Below are 20,080 nucleotides of genomic sequence, written 5' to 3' on the forward strand. Positions count from 1 at the left end.
AGATATCTCACCAAACGATACATTCATTATAATCCATTAAGGAGGCTAAGATCTTCAGACTGCAATCTGATTTCTATGCCTAAATTCAATCTTAAAACCAAAGGGGGAAAAACCCTGACGCATCTCTCCTCTAAGGCCTGGAATGTCATGCCCAAAGATCTTAGATTCCTTCAGACAGAAGGCCTTTTCAGAAAGCAACTAAAGACTTGGATCTTCAGCCTATCATCAGACTTTGTTAATACTATCATTTAATTCCCTCACACCGTACGACACACTGTATCTGTTAGCGCCAGGATGCTCCTTTCGGAGCGATAGTGCGCTTTATAAATAACAATATACAAATATACAAAGAGCTCTACACACACTAGATGTTAAAAACCTGTCTCCTAATCCTCCTAGACCTATCCGCTGCCTTCGACACGGTCAACCATGGGAAACTTCTCGAACGTCTAAAACTTAGGATGGGACTTGATGGTACCGTTCTTGAATGGTTTAGCTCCTTCCTCCAAAACCGATCTCAAAGATTCTTAGTCAACGGCATCCTTTCCGCTCCCTCTCCGGTCACAGTAGGAGTCCCTCAAGGCTCAACGCTGTCACCCACCCTCTTCAACCTTTATCTAGAACCTCTTGCCGAAGTCCTCGGCACTGCAAATATCTCCTATCACATGTACGCTGATGATACGCAGATCTACATCAAAATCTCATCTCTCGAGGAGGTTCTCTCCCTGAATGAGGCCCTGAAGCAGAGCGTCCAATGGCTAGCCTCCAATCAACTCAAACTCAATGCAAAGAAAACGGAATTTCTTCTCATCTCCTCTCCTAAAACCAACCCTGAAACTCAAACTTGGATTAAGGCCATCACAGCCTTAAACTGTCCTCCGACCATTTTGATCTCTGCCAAATCGCTGGGAATAACCTTGGACTGCACCTTGAACATGCAAAATCACATCAGCTCGATGGCCAAATCCGCCAGATTCCACCTGAGCTATCTATGGAAATTGAAACCCTTCCTGGAACCTCCCGACCTAAAAATGGCAGTCCAAGCACTTGTCATTTCCAGACTGAAATATGGCTGCTCCACCCTATCTGGCCTACCAAAGATCTCACTAGCACCATTAAAAGCCTGCCTCAATGCGGCCGCCAGACTACTCACCGGCACAAGGAAATTTGATCACATTTCCCCACATCCGAAAATGCTGAACTGGCTTCCTATCGAGGCCAGAATACAGCTTAAGCTGGCATGCATCACGCACAAGGCCGTATATACGAACTCCCCTGCATATCTATCACAGAAACTTGTGTTATCGGGCGGAATCAGAAACTCACGGTCCGCCAGAGACCTCCTACTCCAGCCTGCATGCTTTCGAAAAAGAAAAACTTATAATCGGGCGTTCACTGGGGCAGCGCGAAGGATATGGAACTCCCTCCCACCCGCCATCAGAAGAATCCCCTCTGTTGCACGTTTCAAAAAGGAGGCCAAATCGTTCCTCATAAATAACTTCCTCATCTAATCCCTGTCCTTTAGCCCCACAGTGACTGTTGCCTTCTTCAGTCGACCTTTCGCCCCACCATGAAACCTGGGGCCTACCTTCAGCAACTTTAATGTTAACCATACTTGCAACCCTCCTCACTCCTTTGTTCCTACGCTATAGCAATGCTAATTGTACCTTGTGTTCCTTGCATCCCCTTGTACACCCATGTTTCCCTTCCGATTGTACAAACTTCTTGACTATGTAAAGCGCTCTGATACCCTAACGGGTCAAGTTCGCGCTCTACAAAACTCAAAATAAATAAATAAATAAATAAGGGTAATCCCATTTCTAAAACAGGAATAGCCAGATGGATAGTTAAGTGCATTCAAATATGCTATCAAAAGGCCAAACGCACTTTAACAGTTCCCCCAAGAGCCCACTCAACGCGCAAATTGGGGGCATCCATGGCTTTCCTAGGAAATATTCCCCTAGAAGACATATGTAAAGCAGCTACATGGTCTACCATACACACTTTGACTAAACACTACTGTGTTGACGTGCAAGCAAAGCAGCAAGCTGCTGTAGGCCAGGCTGTCCTTAAGACTCTTTTTCAGACCACTACAGCTGGTACAGGCGACCACTGCTAGAGGAAATACTGCTATACAGTCTATGCTAAGATATGAATTCAGCAGCCCACATGCCATCCCGAAAATGCTACTTACCAGTATGCATCTGTTCTTGGCATGTAGGGCTGCTGACATTCATATCGCCCACCCTCCTCCCCGGTGACTGTCACAGTTGCAGGGTTATCTCTTCTACATACATTTACATGGTCATCTCTTAATTTCCTACACTCCATCTTTGCCACAATGGCGAAAAACAATCTGAGGATGGAGTCGATGCCCATGCGCACCGTAGTCCAGGGGAGGATTCACCTATCTCGTGATACTTCAAAGACTCTTCCAAGACAACAAGGTGCAAACATCCGGACCCAACACTAAGCGGCGATCTATGCACAGATATGAATGTCAGCAGCCCTACATGCCAAGAACAGATGCATACTGGTAAGTAGCATATTCCATCTGTGGTGAAAGGTGCATGCACCAGTTCCCGCAGGCTGCAATGGCAGACCTGCAGACACAGTGTGCATCAGCTCTCATGGTTGGCATAATACATGCTGCAGCCTATTGGAGACTCTGGTGTATCAACCTTTCTCGGTGTGGTGGAGGTGGTCAGGAAGACTTTATGCCACAGTGGGCCACCACCATTGCCTTTATTTTATCCGTTTCGGAAATTGCTGGTGTCTACTGGCCTTTCTTGGACAGACCCATCGTTTCTACCTAGGGAAGGAAAATTACTGTTAGAACCCCTCCTTTCAGTGTGCTAGAAGGCATGGATGTTGTGGCTTTTTACTTTTCAAGTCCCAGCGCCTGACCTACAGTGGCTCTGAGTAACTTGGCCAAGTACTTGCACTTCAGCAATTGGCCCTCAGTGGTAGCATGGGCTGAGCATTCCAAGGTCTTCAGGGGAAGGAGCATGGGCTGAGCATTCCAAGGTCTTCAGGGGAGGGAGCATGGGCTGAGCATTCCAAGGATCTTCAGGGGCGGGAGCATGGGCTGAGGATTCCAAGGCTCTTCAGGGCAGGGAGCATGGGCTGAGCATTCCAAGGCTCTTCGGGGGACGGAGCATGGGCTGAGGATTCCAAGGCTCTTCAGGGGCGGGAGCATGGGCTGAGGATTCCAAGGCTCTTCGGGGGACGGAGCATGGGCTGAGCATTTCAAGAGTCTTCAGGGGAGGGAGCATGGGCTGAGCATTCCAAGGCTCTTCAGGGCAGGGAGCATGGGCTGAGCATTCCAAGGCTCTTCAGGGGAGGGAGCATGGGCTGAGCATTCCAAGACTCTTCAGGGGACGGTAGGTGTAATGTATGTAAAGTCTCACAACTTAAAATACCCACAGTGTTCCAAATAAGGTGACTATCTAGTCCAATACTAATTTCTGTATAAAAGCATTATTTATTACACTTGCAAAATGTGACACGCTACATAAATTCACAGTCTCCTTTTGCGCCTAGCGCTGAGCTGGGCCATACTTCGACCCCAGCAGATCCCTTCTCCTGCCCCTTCTCTCCACTCTGGCGGTGCACTCCTGAGTGGAACTTTGGTGAACCTAGGTTTGGCCACACTAACTTGTATATCAAAATCTGTCCTTGGCCTTAAAATTCAGCTCTCAGGTGGAACAACACTGAGCTAGCTCATGTCTCCATGAAGGGGCTGCCGCCCTGCCTCAGTCTTACCCGACCGTGACGTTTGAAATATCCTGGAGCTGGTGTTTTTCTGCCACCACTCTTCCCCATCCCTGCATTCGAGCAAGCAGCATTGAAGTTGTTCTGCCTTCAGTGGAGGCCTCCAGGCACAGCAGCTCCTTCACTGCCCTCACAGGTAATCCGAAGAAGCAGCGTCCTTCGGCAGGGCTGCTTCTGGTTTTGTTTGAGTTCCTTTTCTGATTGCAGGGTCTCCTCAGAAATGGTGGCCGCTCCAATGGTCCTTGTGACACACTCCTGTCATCTGAGAATCCCAAGTATGGGCAACAGAACTGATTTGGTCGGATCCTGCAGGCGGCAGCCCCTACCGTCTTCCGTGACCTCCTCCTGGCACACATGGCAAACATGACTCTCAGCTGTCCAGTGGGCTGGAAGCCATGTTTTAATCGCTCTCTGAGGGCGATCCTCAAGCAGGAAGCGACTGCACTGAGCTCTGCCTCTCTTGTAGAGATAAGTAATGATAATAGACTGCGCTATTGATGCAATCTACTTTCACTTTGTTTTGCTGTGACCGCGTGTTGGTGTTACAGAAAAAATGCAAACTCCTACCGCATGTCTCAATTTCGGTTAAAAAAATGCCTCTAGCATTTTCATCTCATACATTTTATCATTTGTGCGACTGTCGACACGTCCCTGATACTAGCATTGTAAAGATAATGTAGCTGTTGGGAACGTGTTTACGCTCACACGTAAGCATTTAAGACTATTGAATAATAAAAATACATATGCTATGCCTTCAAATTCTTATAAAAATGGTGAGCTATCTTTGGTTGTAATGATTAATCGTAAATACTTAAATGTAGGCTACTTATTAGTCTGTCCTCTTATCGGCATCATTCTGAATAAAATATTGACTTTTGCTTTTCAGAGTACATTGTGTAGAAGGGTCCTATCCAAGCCGTCTGCTTCAAGCCTGGGATGCATATGATCAGGACAAAGGCTCTGAAAATGACCGTCCAGGTGAGGAAACCATTGGAAGCAGATCTGTCACATGGCCTGTCATGAAAGGGCAGACTTGATGATCTGCTGTCTTTCTAGATATGAATTTGTAAAGGAAGGGAGTCTAATAGTGTTGGAGTATGGCTTAGTATGTGGTGTACACACACAGGAGCAATGCACTAATCCAGATGACCCTTATGGTCATTTTAGTGGTCTTAGACAACCTTAAAAAGCTCTTGAAGTGATAGCTGTGGAGAGCAGCCTTCAGGCATAGTCCAGAAGGAGTGTAAAGCAGCTTGTTTTACCACATTTATTCGACAGAGTAGATTAGATGAAAAAGAACCACACAGTGTTTATGAAAAATAATTCTATTTATTACACAAAAAATCACAAACACACTGGTATATCTCTTACCAGGCGATATCAACAATACTCATGAAAATCCATTCAAGAAATCGGGTTTGTAGCACAAATATACACTGGTCTCCAAGGAGAGACCAGACCATATGCTGAAGAAGTTGGATACAAACTACAAGAACAAATAGGACTTGGACCAATGTACTCAAAGGCAGAACCAGGAACGTAAAAACCCAGGAACCCCATGGAGGCTGTGTGGAGAGTGTAAACAGAGCCCTGTGCCCAATGGAAGTAATGGAGAAGTTGACGTTTTAAAGAAAGACAACTCTTCCCAGAGAACCCCGAAGAAACCCTTTGGAAGATGGAAGGTTGGAGAGCCACCGCACCCGTGGATGCCCCAGGAACAAGGTTTTTTTTTTTTTATCTGTTTATTGCACAAATAAGCAATCCATTCTGACATACAGAGGAATCAAGAAAATTATCAAGAATCATCAGGTGGAACATTAACCAATAATCAGATATTCTCATAGAGGGATTGCAGACTGCCAGAATGACACATTGCAATAGTACAATTTTGTTTTTGATGAAACCATAAATACAAATATCATATAGGAACTGAAAGGAAAATAAAAATAAACAACATACAGATAGCAAGTCAAGTCATATCAGTAAGTTTGCGAGAATAGTAGAGCAGATCAATCAGCACAATTATAGCCTCAGTCTTTGTATGGCGTATCGAGAAATGTAAACATCAAGACATTCAGATACTGGCCAGGTGTTCGTTTAACACCATGTGAGTAGGAGTGGAGTTTTACAGTGACACAGGTACAATTTAAGGCAACCCATGGAGTTCCCTCGCTAACAACCGGTACACCCAACAGCAGCATTCCGCTGCGTTGATCTCGCGTGACCCACACGGAAATAGCGGTGGAAGCAGTCACAGCGCTGCAGTGGAGCCCACCCTAGCCCACCCCCACAGGTACAATTGAATTAATCGATTGGGATTGTGTCTCCTGAGCGGGCTTCGCAACATATTTCCTATATGGCCCCCAGATGTCAGTTGGTCGGGACGCAATCTGAATCTGTTCTGAATATTCAACACTGTTAACATTACAGTAGGCCATACTACGGAGCCAAGCGCGGACGGTTGGAGCGCGCCTAGCACACCAGAGTAGCGCTGTCTCCCTCTTTGCCAAGAGAAAGCCAATGGATGCCAGTTTACGAAGAGGGCGCGGGAAGTTGGCAACATAGCCAAGCAACGCAATTTCAGGGGTGGGTTGCAGCTCCATGTCCAATATGTCACCCAGGACCTGGTGCACCCTTAACCAGTATTCATGCAAGCACGGGCATGTCCAGGAAAGGTGGGCAAAATCTGCCTGCGGGGCTCTGCATTTAGGGCAGTGGTGTGACCTGCTAGAGTCAATTTTATGAGCAAGTGCGGGAGTGTGATACATCCTCCTCAGGAACTTAAAGTGGATAAGTTTATGTCTGCTGTTAATGGACACATCTCTAGTGGTAGCGCAACACGCCGCCCATTGGTCATCTGTAATCTGGATACCCAGGTCGCCCTCCCAAGCGGTGCGCACCGCTGCGTCTGAGGAAGGAATTGAGGCCAGACATATCTTGTATAGCTTAGAGACAACATGCGACCCCGTCTGGTTCTGAACTATAAATGTGAGTGCGGGGGAATCCTCAAGAGGGAGCGGAAATGTGGGGAATTCAGCACGGAGCATGGAGCGAAGTCTGGTTAGTGTGAAAGAGTCCATAAATGTTCGATCAGTGAAGCAGTGATCTTCCGTCAGGGAGAAAACGTGACCGTTCGGGAAGAGATCACCAACTGTGTGAAGTTGGTATTTGGATAAGGTGAGCTGTACCACCGATTCGCCTATGATGGGAAGCCAATGAGGGTTAGGCAATGGCAGAGCAGAAGAGTACAATTTCTCAATGTGCAGTAGGCGCCGCAGTTTATCCCAAGCCCAGCATGTAGTGGACACTGGCTGTATGTCCTGTGGGTCCCGAGGGAGTCCTCTAGGGAGGATGGAATTAGGGGCCACCGGGAGCGCCATATCAGTCTCAGGCTTCAGATATGGAATTCTGGCATCCGGGTGAAACCAGGGATGCGCATACGAACTCTGTGCCACTAAATAATAAAGAAAAAAATCTGTTACTCCGAATCCTCCACGTTCGTAAGGGAGCGTCAATGTGCACCAGGCCACTAGTGGGTTTTTACCGCCCCACACCAAGCGCAACAGTAAGGAACGAAGTTGTGAAAAAAAAATCTTGGTGAGAGGGATCCGAATGTTGTTGAATAAATACAGAAACCGGGGGAGGACAATCATTTTGATAATGGCAATCCGGCCAGCCATAGACAAGGGGAGGTGAAGCCAGCGCTCCGTGTGGTCTTCCAAGAAATCCAGGGCATGTCCATAGTTCAAACGGATAATGGACACTGTGTCAAGGTGGATATGGATTCACAAATATTTCACGGAGTCGGTGCTCCATTCTAGAGGGAAAGCACAAGTCCACTGCGAGGTGGAGGGGGTAAGCGGAAAAATTACCGATTTATGCCAATTTATTCTGAGGCCTGAATATTCACCAAAGTGGGCAATCTCCGACAACAGCGGCTCCAAGTTGGACTGAGGAGTCCGAACATACAAGACAGTGTCATCTGCATACAGCGAGACGAGTAGTGGCCCGGTGCGAAACTGTAGCCCTCTGTGGAGGTGTTTCTCCTGAAAATGTCGCACCAAGGGGTCCATCGCAATGATGAACAGGAGCGGGGATAAGGGGCACCCCTGACGGGTGCCTCGGGAAAGTGAAAAGCTTTCAGTAATGGTGCCATTTAATCGTATCCGGGCGGTGGGAGCCGAGTACAGTAACTCCACTGTCACCACAAACATTGCGGGCATGCCCATTCGTCTCATGATCGACAAAAAGAAGGGCCACTCCAGGGTGTCGAACGCTTTCTCCGCATACGGGAACACCGCTGCAGCCGGGGTGGAGGGAAAACAGAAAACAGTGTCCGAAGATTGAGGGAGGTGGATCTATGTGGGACAAATCCGGACTGGGCCGGTGAAATGATGGTCTCCATGAGCAGTGCCAAGCGGATTGCAAGGACTTTGGCCAAAATCGTGTAGTCCAAGTTCAAGAGGAATAAGGGCCTATAGGAGCTACACAAAGAGGGGTCTCGGCCCTGTTTGGTTAGTAAAACAATTACCGCTTCCCAGAGCGTGGGCGGGAGAACTCCCGCCTCCAGTGCCTCCGCATATACCTCGACAAGCCTAGGTACAAGTTCCTCTTTGTATTCTTTATACAAAAAAAAGCCAAGTAACCATCCAGGCCGGTGCAGATGAGCTCCTCATTGAATCAATGGCCTCAATTATAAAATCCGGCGTTATGGGCATGGCCAGAAACTCCTGCATATTTTTCTCTAGATATTCCATGGCAATCTCATTCAAATAAGATCCTGGGTTGCAATGCTCCCCTGTCAGTGTGGACGTGTAGAGAGTTTTGTAGTATGACAAAAAGGTGTTAGATATGTCTGGAGTGGAGTGGTGTTGTGTGCCCTACACGTCAACCACGTCAGTTATGTAAGCTGCCTGGTGTGGCGGACGGAGCATTTGCGCCAGTATCCTGCCTGGCCTGTCACCCTCTCCGTACTGACGCGCTGTATAGTGCTTACCCATGAACCGCAGTTCTCTGTCTGCAGCGTCACGAAATTCCAAGAGTAACTCAAGGCGCTTGGCTTCACGGTCAGTCGAGGGATCCTCAAGGATTCCTTTCTCTACCGCAGAGATATCCGCCTCAATGCGAGTCAAGGTGGAGCGAACCTCACGCAAGGTCCCCACATGTTTGGCAATACAGGCTTTGAAGCCTTCCCATAACGTGGCCCAGGAGGCTACAGAGCCGGTATTAATTTCAAAATAGTCGTCAATGGCAGTGCGGATCTCCTCTTTAAAAACCGGATCCAGCAGGGCCCTACCAGGGAATCGCCACTGCCTCCCGCCCAACCTGGGGATCGCTAAAGCTAACACTATGGGAGAGTGGTCCGACAGCGTGCGTGGGAGAGTGGAAAGGCCATCCACTCAGCCTGCAATGCCCGGGGAGAGGAGCCAATAGTCAATTCTAGTACTGGTATTGTGGAAGCCAGAGTGATGCGTATAATCAGGTGCGTGTGGGTGCAGCCGAGCCTCTATGTCTATTAAAGAAAAGTGGGAACAAATTTCCGCCAACACTGAGCGGGCTTGTGGTTTGCAGTCCGGAGAGGGAGATGTGCTGTCTCTGCCTGGGTTCAATAATAGGTTAAAGTCACCTCCCATAACTAACAGATCTATGTCAGAGTGAAGCAGCGTCAGCTGTAGGTCCTGAAAAAAAGCCGGGGAATCCACGTTGGGGCCGTATACTCCCACCATTGCGATTTTATACCGAAACAACACACCCGTTATGAGCACATATCTGCCCTCCCCATCAGCTTTACTACCAATCAGTACGAAGGGAACACGTTTGTGCACAAGAATCGCAACACCTCTTGCGTATCTGCTGTAATTTGAAAACACTCTGTGTGTCCCCCAACCTTTCGCCACGGAAATTGTGTCCGACTGAACTAAGTGAGTCTCCTGCAAAAAGAGGACATCCACCTTATGTCGTGCTGCATAGTTCAGTACTTGTTTGCGTTTTCTTGTGGTGTTTAAACCACAAATGTTCCAAGACATCAAAGTGAGTCTGGACGGACCAGACTGTAGACCTACCCTGGCCATAACATCACATCAAAGATAATTGCCAGCAGGCGTGCATCCGTCAATCTGCTCCCATGAGTCTCGCAATTGCTCACAAACATAAATGACCACATAAACAAAACACATCCCCAGAGAGGCAATCCCCAAACAAATGCTGATCAGCAGTGCAAAAAACAAAAAGTAGTAACCAGTCAATGAAATAGTATCGCTGCAAAAAAAATGTTAAAGCCCCAGAGAAGATAAACAATAAGGCATTCACCATAGGGGGTAGCAACGCCACGTCATGCGGGCGTCCCAACTAGCGACTCCTGAATTGGTGACCACTCAACAAACGCTGGAGAGTCCACATCCAATAGGCAACACAACGAGTAGGGCACAAAGATTAGGTAACATCGAACATTCAGCCCTGGCCAGTTTCAGCAAAAAGATCAGCACTGGACTGTGTGTCGCTGCGAGGCAGAGATCGTGGCGCGGAGCCAGAAGCAGACGGTGAGCCCTGTTTCTTGTAGCCTTGACAGAAGTCTTGTGCTTCCGCAGGAGAGTCAAAAATGCGGAATCTTCCGTTCACATCTACCTTCAATCTGGCCGGGTTCAGCATGCCGTATTTTAATCCAAGATTTCGGAGTGTGGACTTAACTCCATTATATTTCCGACGTGCCGCTTGGACCATTAGTGTGAAATCAGGGAAAAAGAACAATTTGCTGCCTTGCCACTGCACCTCACCGGCCTCACGTGCCGCACAAAGCGCGGTGTCACGGTTGCAGAAGTTCATGATTCTGGCGATAATACGTCGCGGTGGCAGCCAGGGTGAGGCTTAGGTCCCAGCGACCTGTGTGCTCATTCGACAACAAAGCCAGCAGTGAAGGTGTCCTTGCCGAATAGTTCAATGAGGAGGTGTTCAACAAAGGTGTCAAAACGGCCAGTGGCAGTTGTCTCCGCCACGCCAAGAATACGAATGTTGTTGCGCCCGCTATGCGCTTCTAAGTCTTCCTTTTTTATGGCCACGTCTTTAAGGATTTTCTCAACACGTTCCAGTCGCTTAAGCGATTTTGAGGCGCCATCTTCGACATCCGATATCCTGGATTCCGTCATGTCGAGTCGTCTGTCATGGGCCTGCACCTTGGTGCCCATGTCAGCAAGTTTTTGCTCAAGGCTGTCAAAGCGGGTGTCAAGCGCCTTAAAGCCAGCGCGCATTTCACCCATCATGGTGGCGACCATGGCCGCGGCGTCCCCATGTCAGCCAAAGTGGCAGTCCCAGCAGCCGAACCAGGTGGAGGGTCCGTAGCGAGGAGGGGGGTCTTATCAAAGCTGAGCTTCCTCTGATTCGGGTCCCGTTTTCCCATCGCTGCGATAGTACGGAGTGTGCAGTTGCAATGGAAGAAAAACGTGGAGCCAACCTGCGAGGGGGGGAATGCGGTAGGGCAATGCAAAAGCACCAGGCAGACCCACGTCTAGGCAGGTCCCAGTGGTCGCCTCGAGATCGGGCAAAATGAGGTGAGTGAGAGTGAGGTCAGCCTCGCACGTGCAATTCAATGGCGGCAGGTAGCAGCGGCAGCCAAGGTCCAGATAGTTGCGTGGGCCGGAGTCCATTTATGGAGAGCTCTCGCTGTTTTCAATGGAGTGGGGAGCGACCCTCTCCCATCGTCTAGAGTAGGAGGGAGGGAGGGTATCAAAGGTCCCCCCGAGTGCGTCTGAGGCGGGGCTGCCGAGTTCCGCTAAGGAGCGCCCCCCGGCTACCCAACCACTGTATTCCCCCAACCCCGTCGTCCCCTAGCGAGCGCCCCCGCCAGCCGCCCAGCACCTGACGCAGGCCCGCAAATCGAGGCCCCGGTCTCAGTACGCCCCCAGGCCAGCAGGCCGCGGTCGCGCTAAATAACCAGGCGCCCCCACCGGGGAGCCAGCAAAGGGCAGGCAGCGTGCGAGAAACCCCGCAGGAGACGCTCGAGAGGGCGAAAGGCTCGGCAGTCGAGCACCGCGCAGCACTCACCCAGCGATCCGGCGCAGATAGAGAAGATGGCGCCGAGGTCCGGAGGCCTCGATTCTCCTCCGCCATGCACACTCCTTTAGGACGCTCCCACGATCTCCCGAGTCACCCAGATGGTCGGGGCGGCAACAGCATTCAGATACGCAAGGATGTGGAGGTCAGGAGCAGCGGACTACATCAGGAACAAGGTTACCTGCACCAGGGAAGCCAGGTGCATAGGGATGAAGTGACGTTGGAACCTCCCATAGGCAACAATGGAAGACTTCAGAGAAAAGACCTCTGAAGAAGTTCTTGAAGAAGTCTGGTGGAATCCAAGGGTGGTATAATTGAAAAGGGGAACCTGCAAGCAGGGGGGCAGAGTCTATGCCACTCGGAGATGACCAAGAGTCACAGAAGCACAATACCCACCGATATCGGGAGGTTCAGGAGAGTTGACGGTGACCTTGTCGCTGCAGCTATGAGGACCAGGTAATGCTGAGGACAACCAGGAGCCGTGCATGAGCGGTTCCATGTCAAATGTCGGTGTCTAGGTTGTCGGTGTCTAATGGGATCACCAACAAGCGTTGGTAGCCACAACTGGCATGGAAAGCGGAAAGATGCAAACGTTGGGACCACCAAGGTCCAAGAGATTCACCAAGTGCAGGAGAGACAGATTAGGCCCGAGCAAGCTGGGGAGCCAACCTGAGCAGGATAGGACCCACAGGCCGGAGATACAGGAGTTGCAAGAGGGCCTCAGGCAGCTCACCAAAGATGGAGGCCCACGGCACAAGGGATGCAGTGAATACGCTGATCTTTGAGGGATGAGGTGCTGGAGGCTGGAGCTTCTTGTAGCCCAAAGATCTCCGGAGTGCAGAGCCAACAAGCCTTGGCAATGGGAAGTTGACGCAGTGCACAAGGGTTTGGTCCTAGTGGCTCCGACCAGGGATGCTGTCTTCCAAATTGCAGGGAAGACAGGTCAGGCCTCTGGAGAGGCACAGAACCACCACCTGTGTTGCTGAGCCTTAGGAAGTCCAGAGGGCGACAGGAGCAGCAGACCGGTCAGCTTCGTCGTGGAGCCTGCTGATGCAGGGAAGTGGCTCCTTCACTTCAAGGGAGATTACTTCAGATGTCCTTGATGCCCACAGTAAATAAGTAGTGATTTATTTTTGGTTAATAAAAACCTTCACATCTTCTGGAGTTCCTGGTTGAAGAACAGACACAGACAAAGCATAAGTCTTGAAGAACAGCGAGACCAGAAGCAGCAGGTGTCTTCCTGGATGCAGTCTCCGCTCCAGTTGAAGTCCAACGAAATCCAAGGGCCCGATTCACAGAACTAACTTAAGACAAAACCCTAAACGTACTACTTTTGGTATTCACAGAAGGCATTTAGTAGTAGTACAGTTAGGGTTTTTTCTTAAGTTTGACTTAAGACAAACTTAAGACAGACTTAAGACAGACTTAAGACAAACTTAAGACAGACTTAAGTTAGGATTTCGTCTTAAGTTTGTCTTAAGTCTGTCTTAAGTTTGTCTTAAGTCAAACTTAAGACAAAATCCTAACTGTACTACTACTAAATGCCTTCTGTGAATACCAAAAGTAGTACGTTTAGGGTTTTGTCTTAAGTTAGTTCTGTGAATCGGCCCCCAAGTCTCCAGACGGTCAAAGAGTGTCTTGGTTTCAGAGGTGAGTCTTGTTTCATGAAGAATCTAAGGACCCACCGACAGGGGAGCTCTTAAGTACCCAGAGGAGGGGCTGGAGAGAGGGGAGGATACTCCCTTGGTTTTTCACACAACAGTGGGAACCAAGGGTATGCAAGGAGGACATCATTTGTGCCCCTTAATGCATTCTGGTGGTGCTGGAAAGCAGCCCACCCCTAGCCAATACACTAAGTCCTGTCTAGGAGATGGTCACACCTCCCTGTGACAGTAAACCTATTTTTCTACCTCTCTCTGCCTGAGATCAACTCATCGGCAGGAGGGCAGAATTGTGCCTGTGGTCGACTGCAGCACTAGCTAGCTGACAGAACCAGTAGCGGCTCCTGGAGGGAGTTCTGCGTGGCGGGGAGGGCCGGGGTGGGTTGGTAGTAAACTCTGGCATTCGGCCGGCTGGAGGTAAGTACATAAATAAATAATGAAAATGAATTACATTGCACACGCTGCATCACCATTTGGCGTTGCAGCATGCACAATGTAATTTGTTTGATTGATGTATTTATGTACTTACCTCCGTTCGGCTGTATGACGGTGTTTACTATCCCCCACCTTGCCCCTCCCCCGCCCCACAGCATGCCCTCCAGGAGCCGCTACTGGGCAGACCCTGAAAGACTGTTACCTGGAGTAAAGGGTGGGTCCTCTGAGGAGCTCCCCAGTACATGAGATCATATTTCCAACACTGAAATTGGTGTTGGAGTAAGCCGGGAGGATAGGGCTACTATTTTAAAATAAGCACTTGTTATATTAATTAATTTGCGCCGATTTTTGCTTCATCAAATTGAATTACCTGTGTTCTAAATTCACCCCCTACTGCCGCATTGTGCCGCATTTTACCCCTTGAGCCCCTTACAACATCGGAAGCCGATTTCGGGCTCCCGGTGAATTTTGCACTTATCTCCCTCGAGGCGCAGACTTCGGGCGCCATCTTGAGACAGGAGAAGGACAGCGCTCTAGTGTCTGGGCGATTTGGGCCCTGACACTATAAAATGAACGCCCCTCCCAGTACGCGCAGCGGGCGCGCCGTTAGCACGCCGGAGGAGCGCCAGAGGCAAGCCCGTCTGGGCCCGTCCGGGCCAGGCCGGGCACAGGGCCAGACACTATGTCCATTCCATCTGAACATCGCATTGGGTATTCGCGAGATGAACTCCTTCATCTAAGGACTAGATCTACCCCGTCAAAATTACTAACATTCTACCCGGATGACCCATTTCCGAAAGACAATCGCCCGATGCCGAGGTATGTAAGCCTGGCTTTGCTTAATTGCAGATCTATACCTAAACTCTGTATAGAAATTAATCTGCTAATTCAGGACACTAACGTGGATATACTATTCCTTACTGAAACATGGCTGTCCTCTAATTCTGAGGCAGACATTGTCAGTACGCTACCCCAGGGATTCCTGATACAGTTTCATAACAGAACCCAGGGAAAGGGAGGTGGGCTGGCCATAGTCCATAGGGATAAATTCATTTGCAGGATACATGAGGGAGGAATCTCTGACTGTGAAAGTTTTAATTTTAGCCTTCAAATTATGCCAAATAAATCTTTATCTGGTCTTTTGGTATATCGCCCCCCCGGTAGCCTAGGGCAATTTGTAGGCTCGCTACTAGAAACTACAATTACCTCCTGTGCCGTGACACCTAACTTCATTCTACTAGGGGACTTGAACCTTCACTTCGATGACTCCTCCGACAAGATAGCGTGCGATCTTAAATCGGAGCTTAATGCATTTGACCTCCACTTAAAAAACTTTGAGGCTACTCACACGAAGGGACATCTTCTCGACCCGGTATTTTCAAACATCCCCCAGCTAGAAGTATCTCCCTCTCTCCCCTTACCTTGGTCTGACCAGTTTTTTGTCCCATTCGCATGGCAAACCGACACTGACTGCCCACAGGTACAGGTGCCTCGCACTCTGGAGAGAGCATGGTCTAAACTCTACTTTGAAAGCTGGACCCTTGAACTAGAGCACACTGCCCCTCTTTCTGACCCTGACCCATTGAAAGCTGACATTAATTTTACCAATTGGTTGACTAACACCCTTGACTCTGTAGCACCTAAGAAAAAAATGGAAAAGAAGAGCAGGGTCTTTAAATCACCATGGTACTCTCAAGAACTTAGAGATCTAAGAAAAATCTGTAAAAACCTGGAACGTAGATGGAGAAAAGATTGGGCCCCCCTAATTAGGAGAAATATAAAGCAGCCATGAGGAGTTATAAATCAGCTCGGAAAACAGCTCAAGCTTCCTTCTTTGAAGAGAAAATTAGAACGTCCTCTCATTTATCTCGAGAGACATATAAAATAGTAAAAGATCTTCTAAAAATTCCTAACACCCCCACCAGTGCAGGATATATCAGACACCAGATGTAATCAATTAGCGGCATTCTTTGAGAACAAGATTTTAAACATTTTACAATCCCTACCGCAAAAGTCCTATACCTCTGTCCCTGCGGATCTCACCGCCGCAATCTCTGGCCCCTCTCTGGATTCCTTTGCCCAGATATCCAGAGAAGATTTTCAAACTGCTCTGTCCGCCATGAAGAGTGGATCCCCTAATGATCCGGCACCCATGTATGTTCTACAGCATGTGGGACCTACCATCTCCCCCCTGGCTACGGATCTCATTAATGACTCGTTTGATCAAGGGGTGGTTCCCCCTGGTTGGAAGCGGGCAGTAGTGAAGGCGCTACTAAAAAAAAACAGAACTTGACCCCCTTGACTTTGCCAACCTCTGACCAATTTCTCTGCTGCCAGGGCTTAGCAAGATCACAGAGAAAATTGCAAACCAACAACTCTCTGCTTTCTTAGAAACCAATAGGTTGCTTCGCATCTCTCAAACTGGTTTCCGCCCTGGCCAGGGCACTGAGACCGCCCTATTAGCAGTGGTCGAGGAAGCAAGGTGCATCTTGGATTCAGGAGGATCGGCCGCGCTGATCCTCCTGGATCTAAGTGCAGCATTTGATACTGTGGACCATAAGATCTTAGTCCAGCGCCTCTTCAACTTAGGGGTAAGGGGCACAGCATTGCTGTGGCTCACATCCTTTCTGAAGAATAGAACCTTCCAGGTTTGGGAAGGTAGCGCGCGTTCCAAGCCATTTCCCCTCCAGTGTGGGGTGCCTCAGGGCTCTTCACTGAGCCCTACCTTATTTAACATTTATATGGCCCCCCTGGAGGATGTGGTCGCTCCCTTCGGGATTAGAGTCGTTACGTACGCAGACCACCCAATTGGTCGTCTCGCTATCCCTGGAAAAGGGCAACTATGAAAACCTGCATAACTGCCTCTCCAAAATCTACACATGGATGTGTGACTCTCGACTTAAATTAAACGGCACAAAGACAGAACTCATGCTTCTGGGCCAGCAAATTACATCTCTTCCCACCTCCATCTGGCCCTTGTGCCTAGGGGACCTCCCTACACCGAAGAAGGAACTTAAAAGCTTAGGGGTGTGGCTTGAGCAGGACCTCTCCCTTAAGACACAGGCTAAAAAGACTGCTGGCACCTGTGTGGGCTTACTCCGCTCAGCCCGTAAGATTCTCCCCCTACTTCCGACACAATCCAGAAAGTTGCTCATTCAGGGTCTAATCCTATCCAGATTAGACTATAGCAACGCCCTTTCATGGCCGCGCCAGAATCAACCATCAACATCCTTCAGCGCATCCAGAACTCAGCGGCCAGGCTGCTGATAGGCACCCCCCGGAGATCATCGGCTAAACCGGCACTCAAGGCCCTCCACTGGCTACCAGTCCTGGAAAGGATCAAATTTAAGTCCCGGTGTATCACCCATAGATCCCTTCAGGGCAAAGGGCCTCCTATCCTGGTAAATATGCTCTATCCCTACAAAGCCACCAGGACTCTGCGTTCCTCCCATGGAAACTTGGCCACTGTTCAAAGAGTTAGGAAGGCCCGAACTGGAGGGCCCCACTTTTCGGTCAACGCCGCGACCCTGTGGAACTCCCTTCCGATTAGTCTTCGATCCGAACAGAGCTACCTGAAATTCCGTAAAAACCTGAAAACGCTCCTGTTCTCACAGGATCCATAATAACACCCTCTGCCCCCCCCAGTTCCCCTCAGCCTTCCTCTGTACCCCAACGCTGGGACGCTCCCTGGCAGCCATGCGCTTTATAAATCCTTTTTCATTCATTTTTCATTCATTCACCCCGACATGTTTAATACCAAACATGCCCAGGTTCAGCACAGTCAATATATAGTTAGATATCTCGTAATGACTTATGTCCACTATATGTCTTAAAATGAGTGACCGCACTTACAAAGCCTGGAGAATCGACTCTGGGGTTTGTAGGGGTGTCCTGCTCATGCTTGGACACGCTCACACTTAAAACCATGCACCCTTCCCGCAGGACTGAAGGGCCAACCGTAGGGGTGACTTATAGGTTTTAAGTGTAGTGCCCTCAGATATAAGGAAACTTATATCTGTTGTGAGAGGTGCTAGCACCAACTCACACAAGCTGCAAAAGGTTTTCCTGTCACAGGGCTATGTGACCTTCTTCCAGACAGGACTTAATGTTTTGGGCTGGGGGCACTTGCATACTTAGGTTGGAGCCAGTTCAGAGAGCCCTTGGCTCCAGCACTGGCACAAAACCGGACAAAAGACAGGGGAGTATCCTCCCTCATTTCAGCTTCTCCTCTTGGAGGGACCCCTGAGTCGTCCTAGCCCCCTTCCTAGGGTATTTAAGGGCTTACCTGTGGGTGGTCCGCAGATTCCTTGTGGGACAAGACTCAAGCCTGAAACCACGTCATTATTCGACCGTCAGGAGACACTTGGACACGCTGGGCTACGCCTGGAACCGAGACTACTTTAGGAATACTCCTGCTACTCCTGATCTCACTGTTCTGAAAGTCTTCTTCATCGGCTGTGTCTGCGCTTCATCCAGGATCCTCAATAGGCCTGTGGGCATCAAGGACACCCAAAGTAATCTTCATTCGAGGTATGGAGTCACTGTCCTGCTCTGCAGGCCCCATAAAGAAGCTGACCGGTTTGCTTCTCTGACGTCCCACGGACTTCGAAAGGCTCAGAAACACAGGTGGTAGGAACACAACTCACTCTAGGCCAGAGCTAGACTCTCAGCAATTTACAGGCCAGTATCCCTTGTCAGAACTGCTGTGACCTAACCCCTGTGCACTGCTTCGATTTGCAGTTGCCAGGACGTGTTGGTTCTGCACTCCAGAGATCTTCGGGCTACAAGAAGCTACAGCCTCCAGCATCTCTTCCTGCCAAGATCTTCGTCCTCACCACATCCTCTGCACTGTTGGCCTTCATCCTTGGTGAGCTGCTCAAGGTCCTCTTGCGACTCCTGTGCCATTGGCCTGTGGGTTTCTCGAGGGCCTTCTCCTGCTCAAGTGGGCTCTCTTGCTTGCTCGGAGCCTGCTCTGACTGTCCTGTTTGTGGTGAGTGTAGGAAAGGGCCCCTTTTTGCATGGTTACCACCCCTCCCCCCCAAAACACACACTTTTTGCCTGACATCTAATGCATTTTGACTTGATGTGCCCTGGGTCCCTGCCAATCAGGTGCCAGTATGCTAAGCAGAACTCTCACAGCGTGGAAGACGGCGCGCTGAACTTATGGTGCTAACCAGCGGGAAATTAATTTCAGAACTTCTGTGACATCATTATCCGCCATTAAGAGGAATGTATATTTAGGAAACATCAAGGCTCAACAGCCCCAGACTCACAGATGTAATAATGAATCGAATCTGTGAAATACTCGTTTATTATTTACTTCATCACTTGATTGGAAGCCAAAAACATTTTGGGCGCCATATGCTTCGCAACAGACATCCATTTACAGATATAATAGTCATTTAGACACCGTTTCAAGGTTTATTTCGAAGGCCTCCCCTTCAAAAAAAAAAAAGCTGTTAGTCTGAGAAAAATTGCAGAGCGTTACAGTAAAGTCCTCTACCACTCGCCTTTTTACTGTTAACTATGAGTGGTCCTGAAGAAGGTGGGGACACAAGTTATAATTGCTACTGAAACGTACGTCGACCGGGCTGAGTGAAGACCCAGTTGGTAACACAACCCCGGATGGTTGAACTGTCATCTCCGTGATCCCATCGGTGTATGCTGTTGTAGGCTGGGTGTGTATGAATGTGAGAAGTCCATGTTAGTATGAAATGGTTTGATAGGTTAGATGTGAGTGGCATCGTTATGGGGTCATGTTTCTTGTTTTTTGTGTACATGTAAACTGCAGTCAATATGCCATTGTTAGAATAATATGACGTGTACATCGGAACTGCACAATATGCATGTATTGCACTTTAAATGTCTAGTGACGTTTTGCACATATTTTTAACCTTTGTAGAATTTAATAAAAGAACCAAATGGAGTAAAATACATAAACTAAGGTGTTGTGCTTGTATAGAAAGTGGTGACCCCCAGAGCTGATGTCAGCATATAGTAAAAGGATCCAGGTCAGGTGTTCAGCTTAGCATAGTTCTGCTTAGCATAGTTTGGATGTTTCCCTCTTGCTCCCAGACCGACAAATTACCTTTAGGGGGGATCCTCTTTGTGTTTATTAATCAGGTGTCCAGTGCCTGGGTCTTTCTGAAAACTATACCTTTGTA

The 20,080-nt window shown here is 48.9% G+C and overlaps 1 protein-coding gene across 1 annotated transcript in view; it reads left to right on the plus strand.

Annotated features, from left to right (window-relative positions):
- LOC147725735 (uncharacterized) overlaps window positions 1–20,080 on the plus strand; it is a 567,397-nt gene that overhangs the window by 403,647 nt on the left and 143,670 nt on the right. The window contains exon 8 of the mRNA XM_086964485.1: window positions 4,661–4,752. Within this exon, the coding sequence (XP_086820611.1) occupies window positions 4,661–4,752 (92 nt within the window). The remainder of the gene's footprint in view (window positions 1–4,660; window positions 4,753–20,080) is intronic.

Source organism: Lissotriton vulgaris, chromosome 3_2, assembly GCF_964263255.1.
Source record: "Lissotriton vulgaris chromosome 3_2, aLisVul1.2, whole genome shotgun sequence".
NCBI classification, from domain to species: Eukaryota; Metazoa; Chordata; class Amphibia; order Caudata; family Salamandridae; genus Lissotriton; species Lissotriton vulgaris.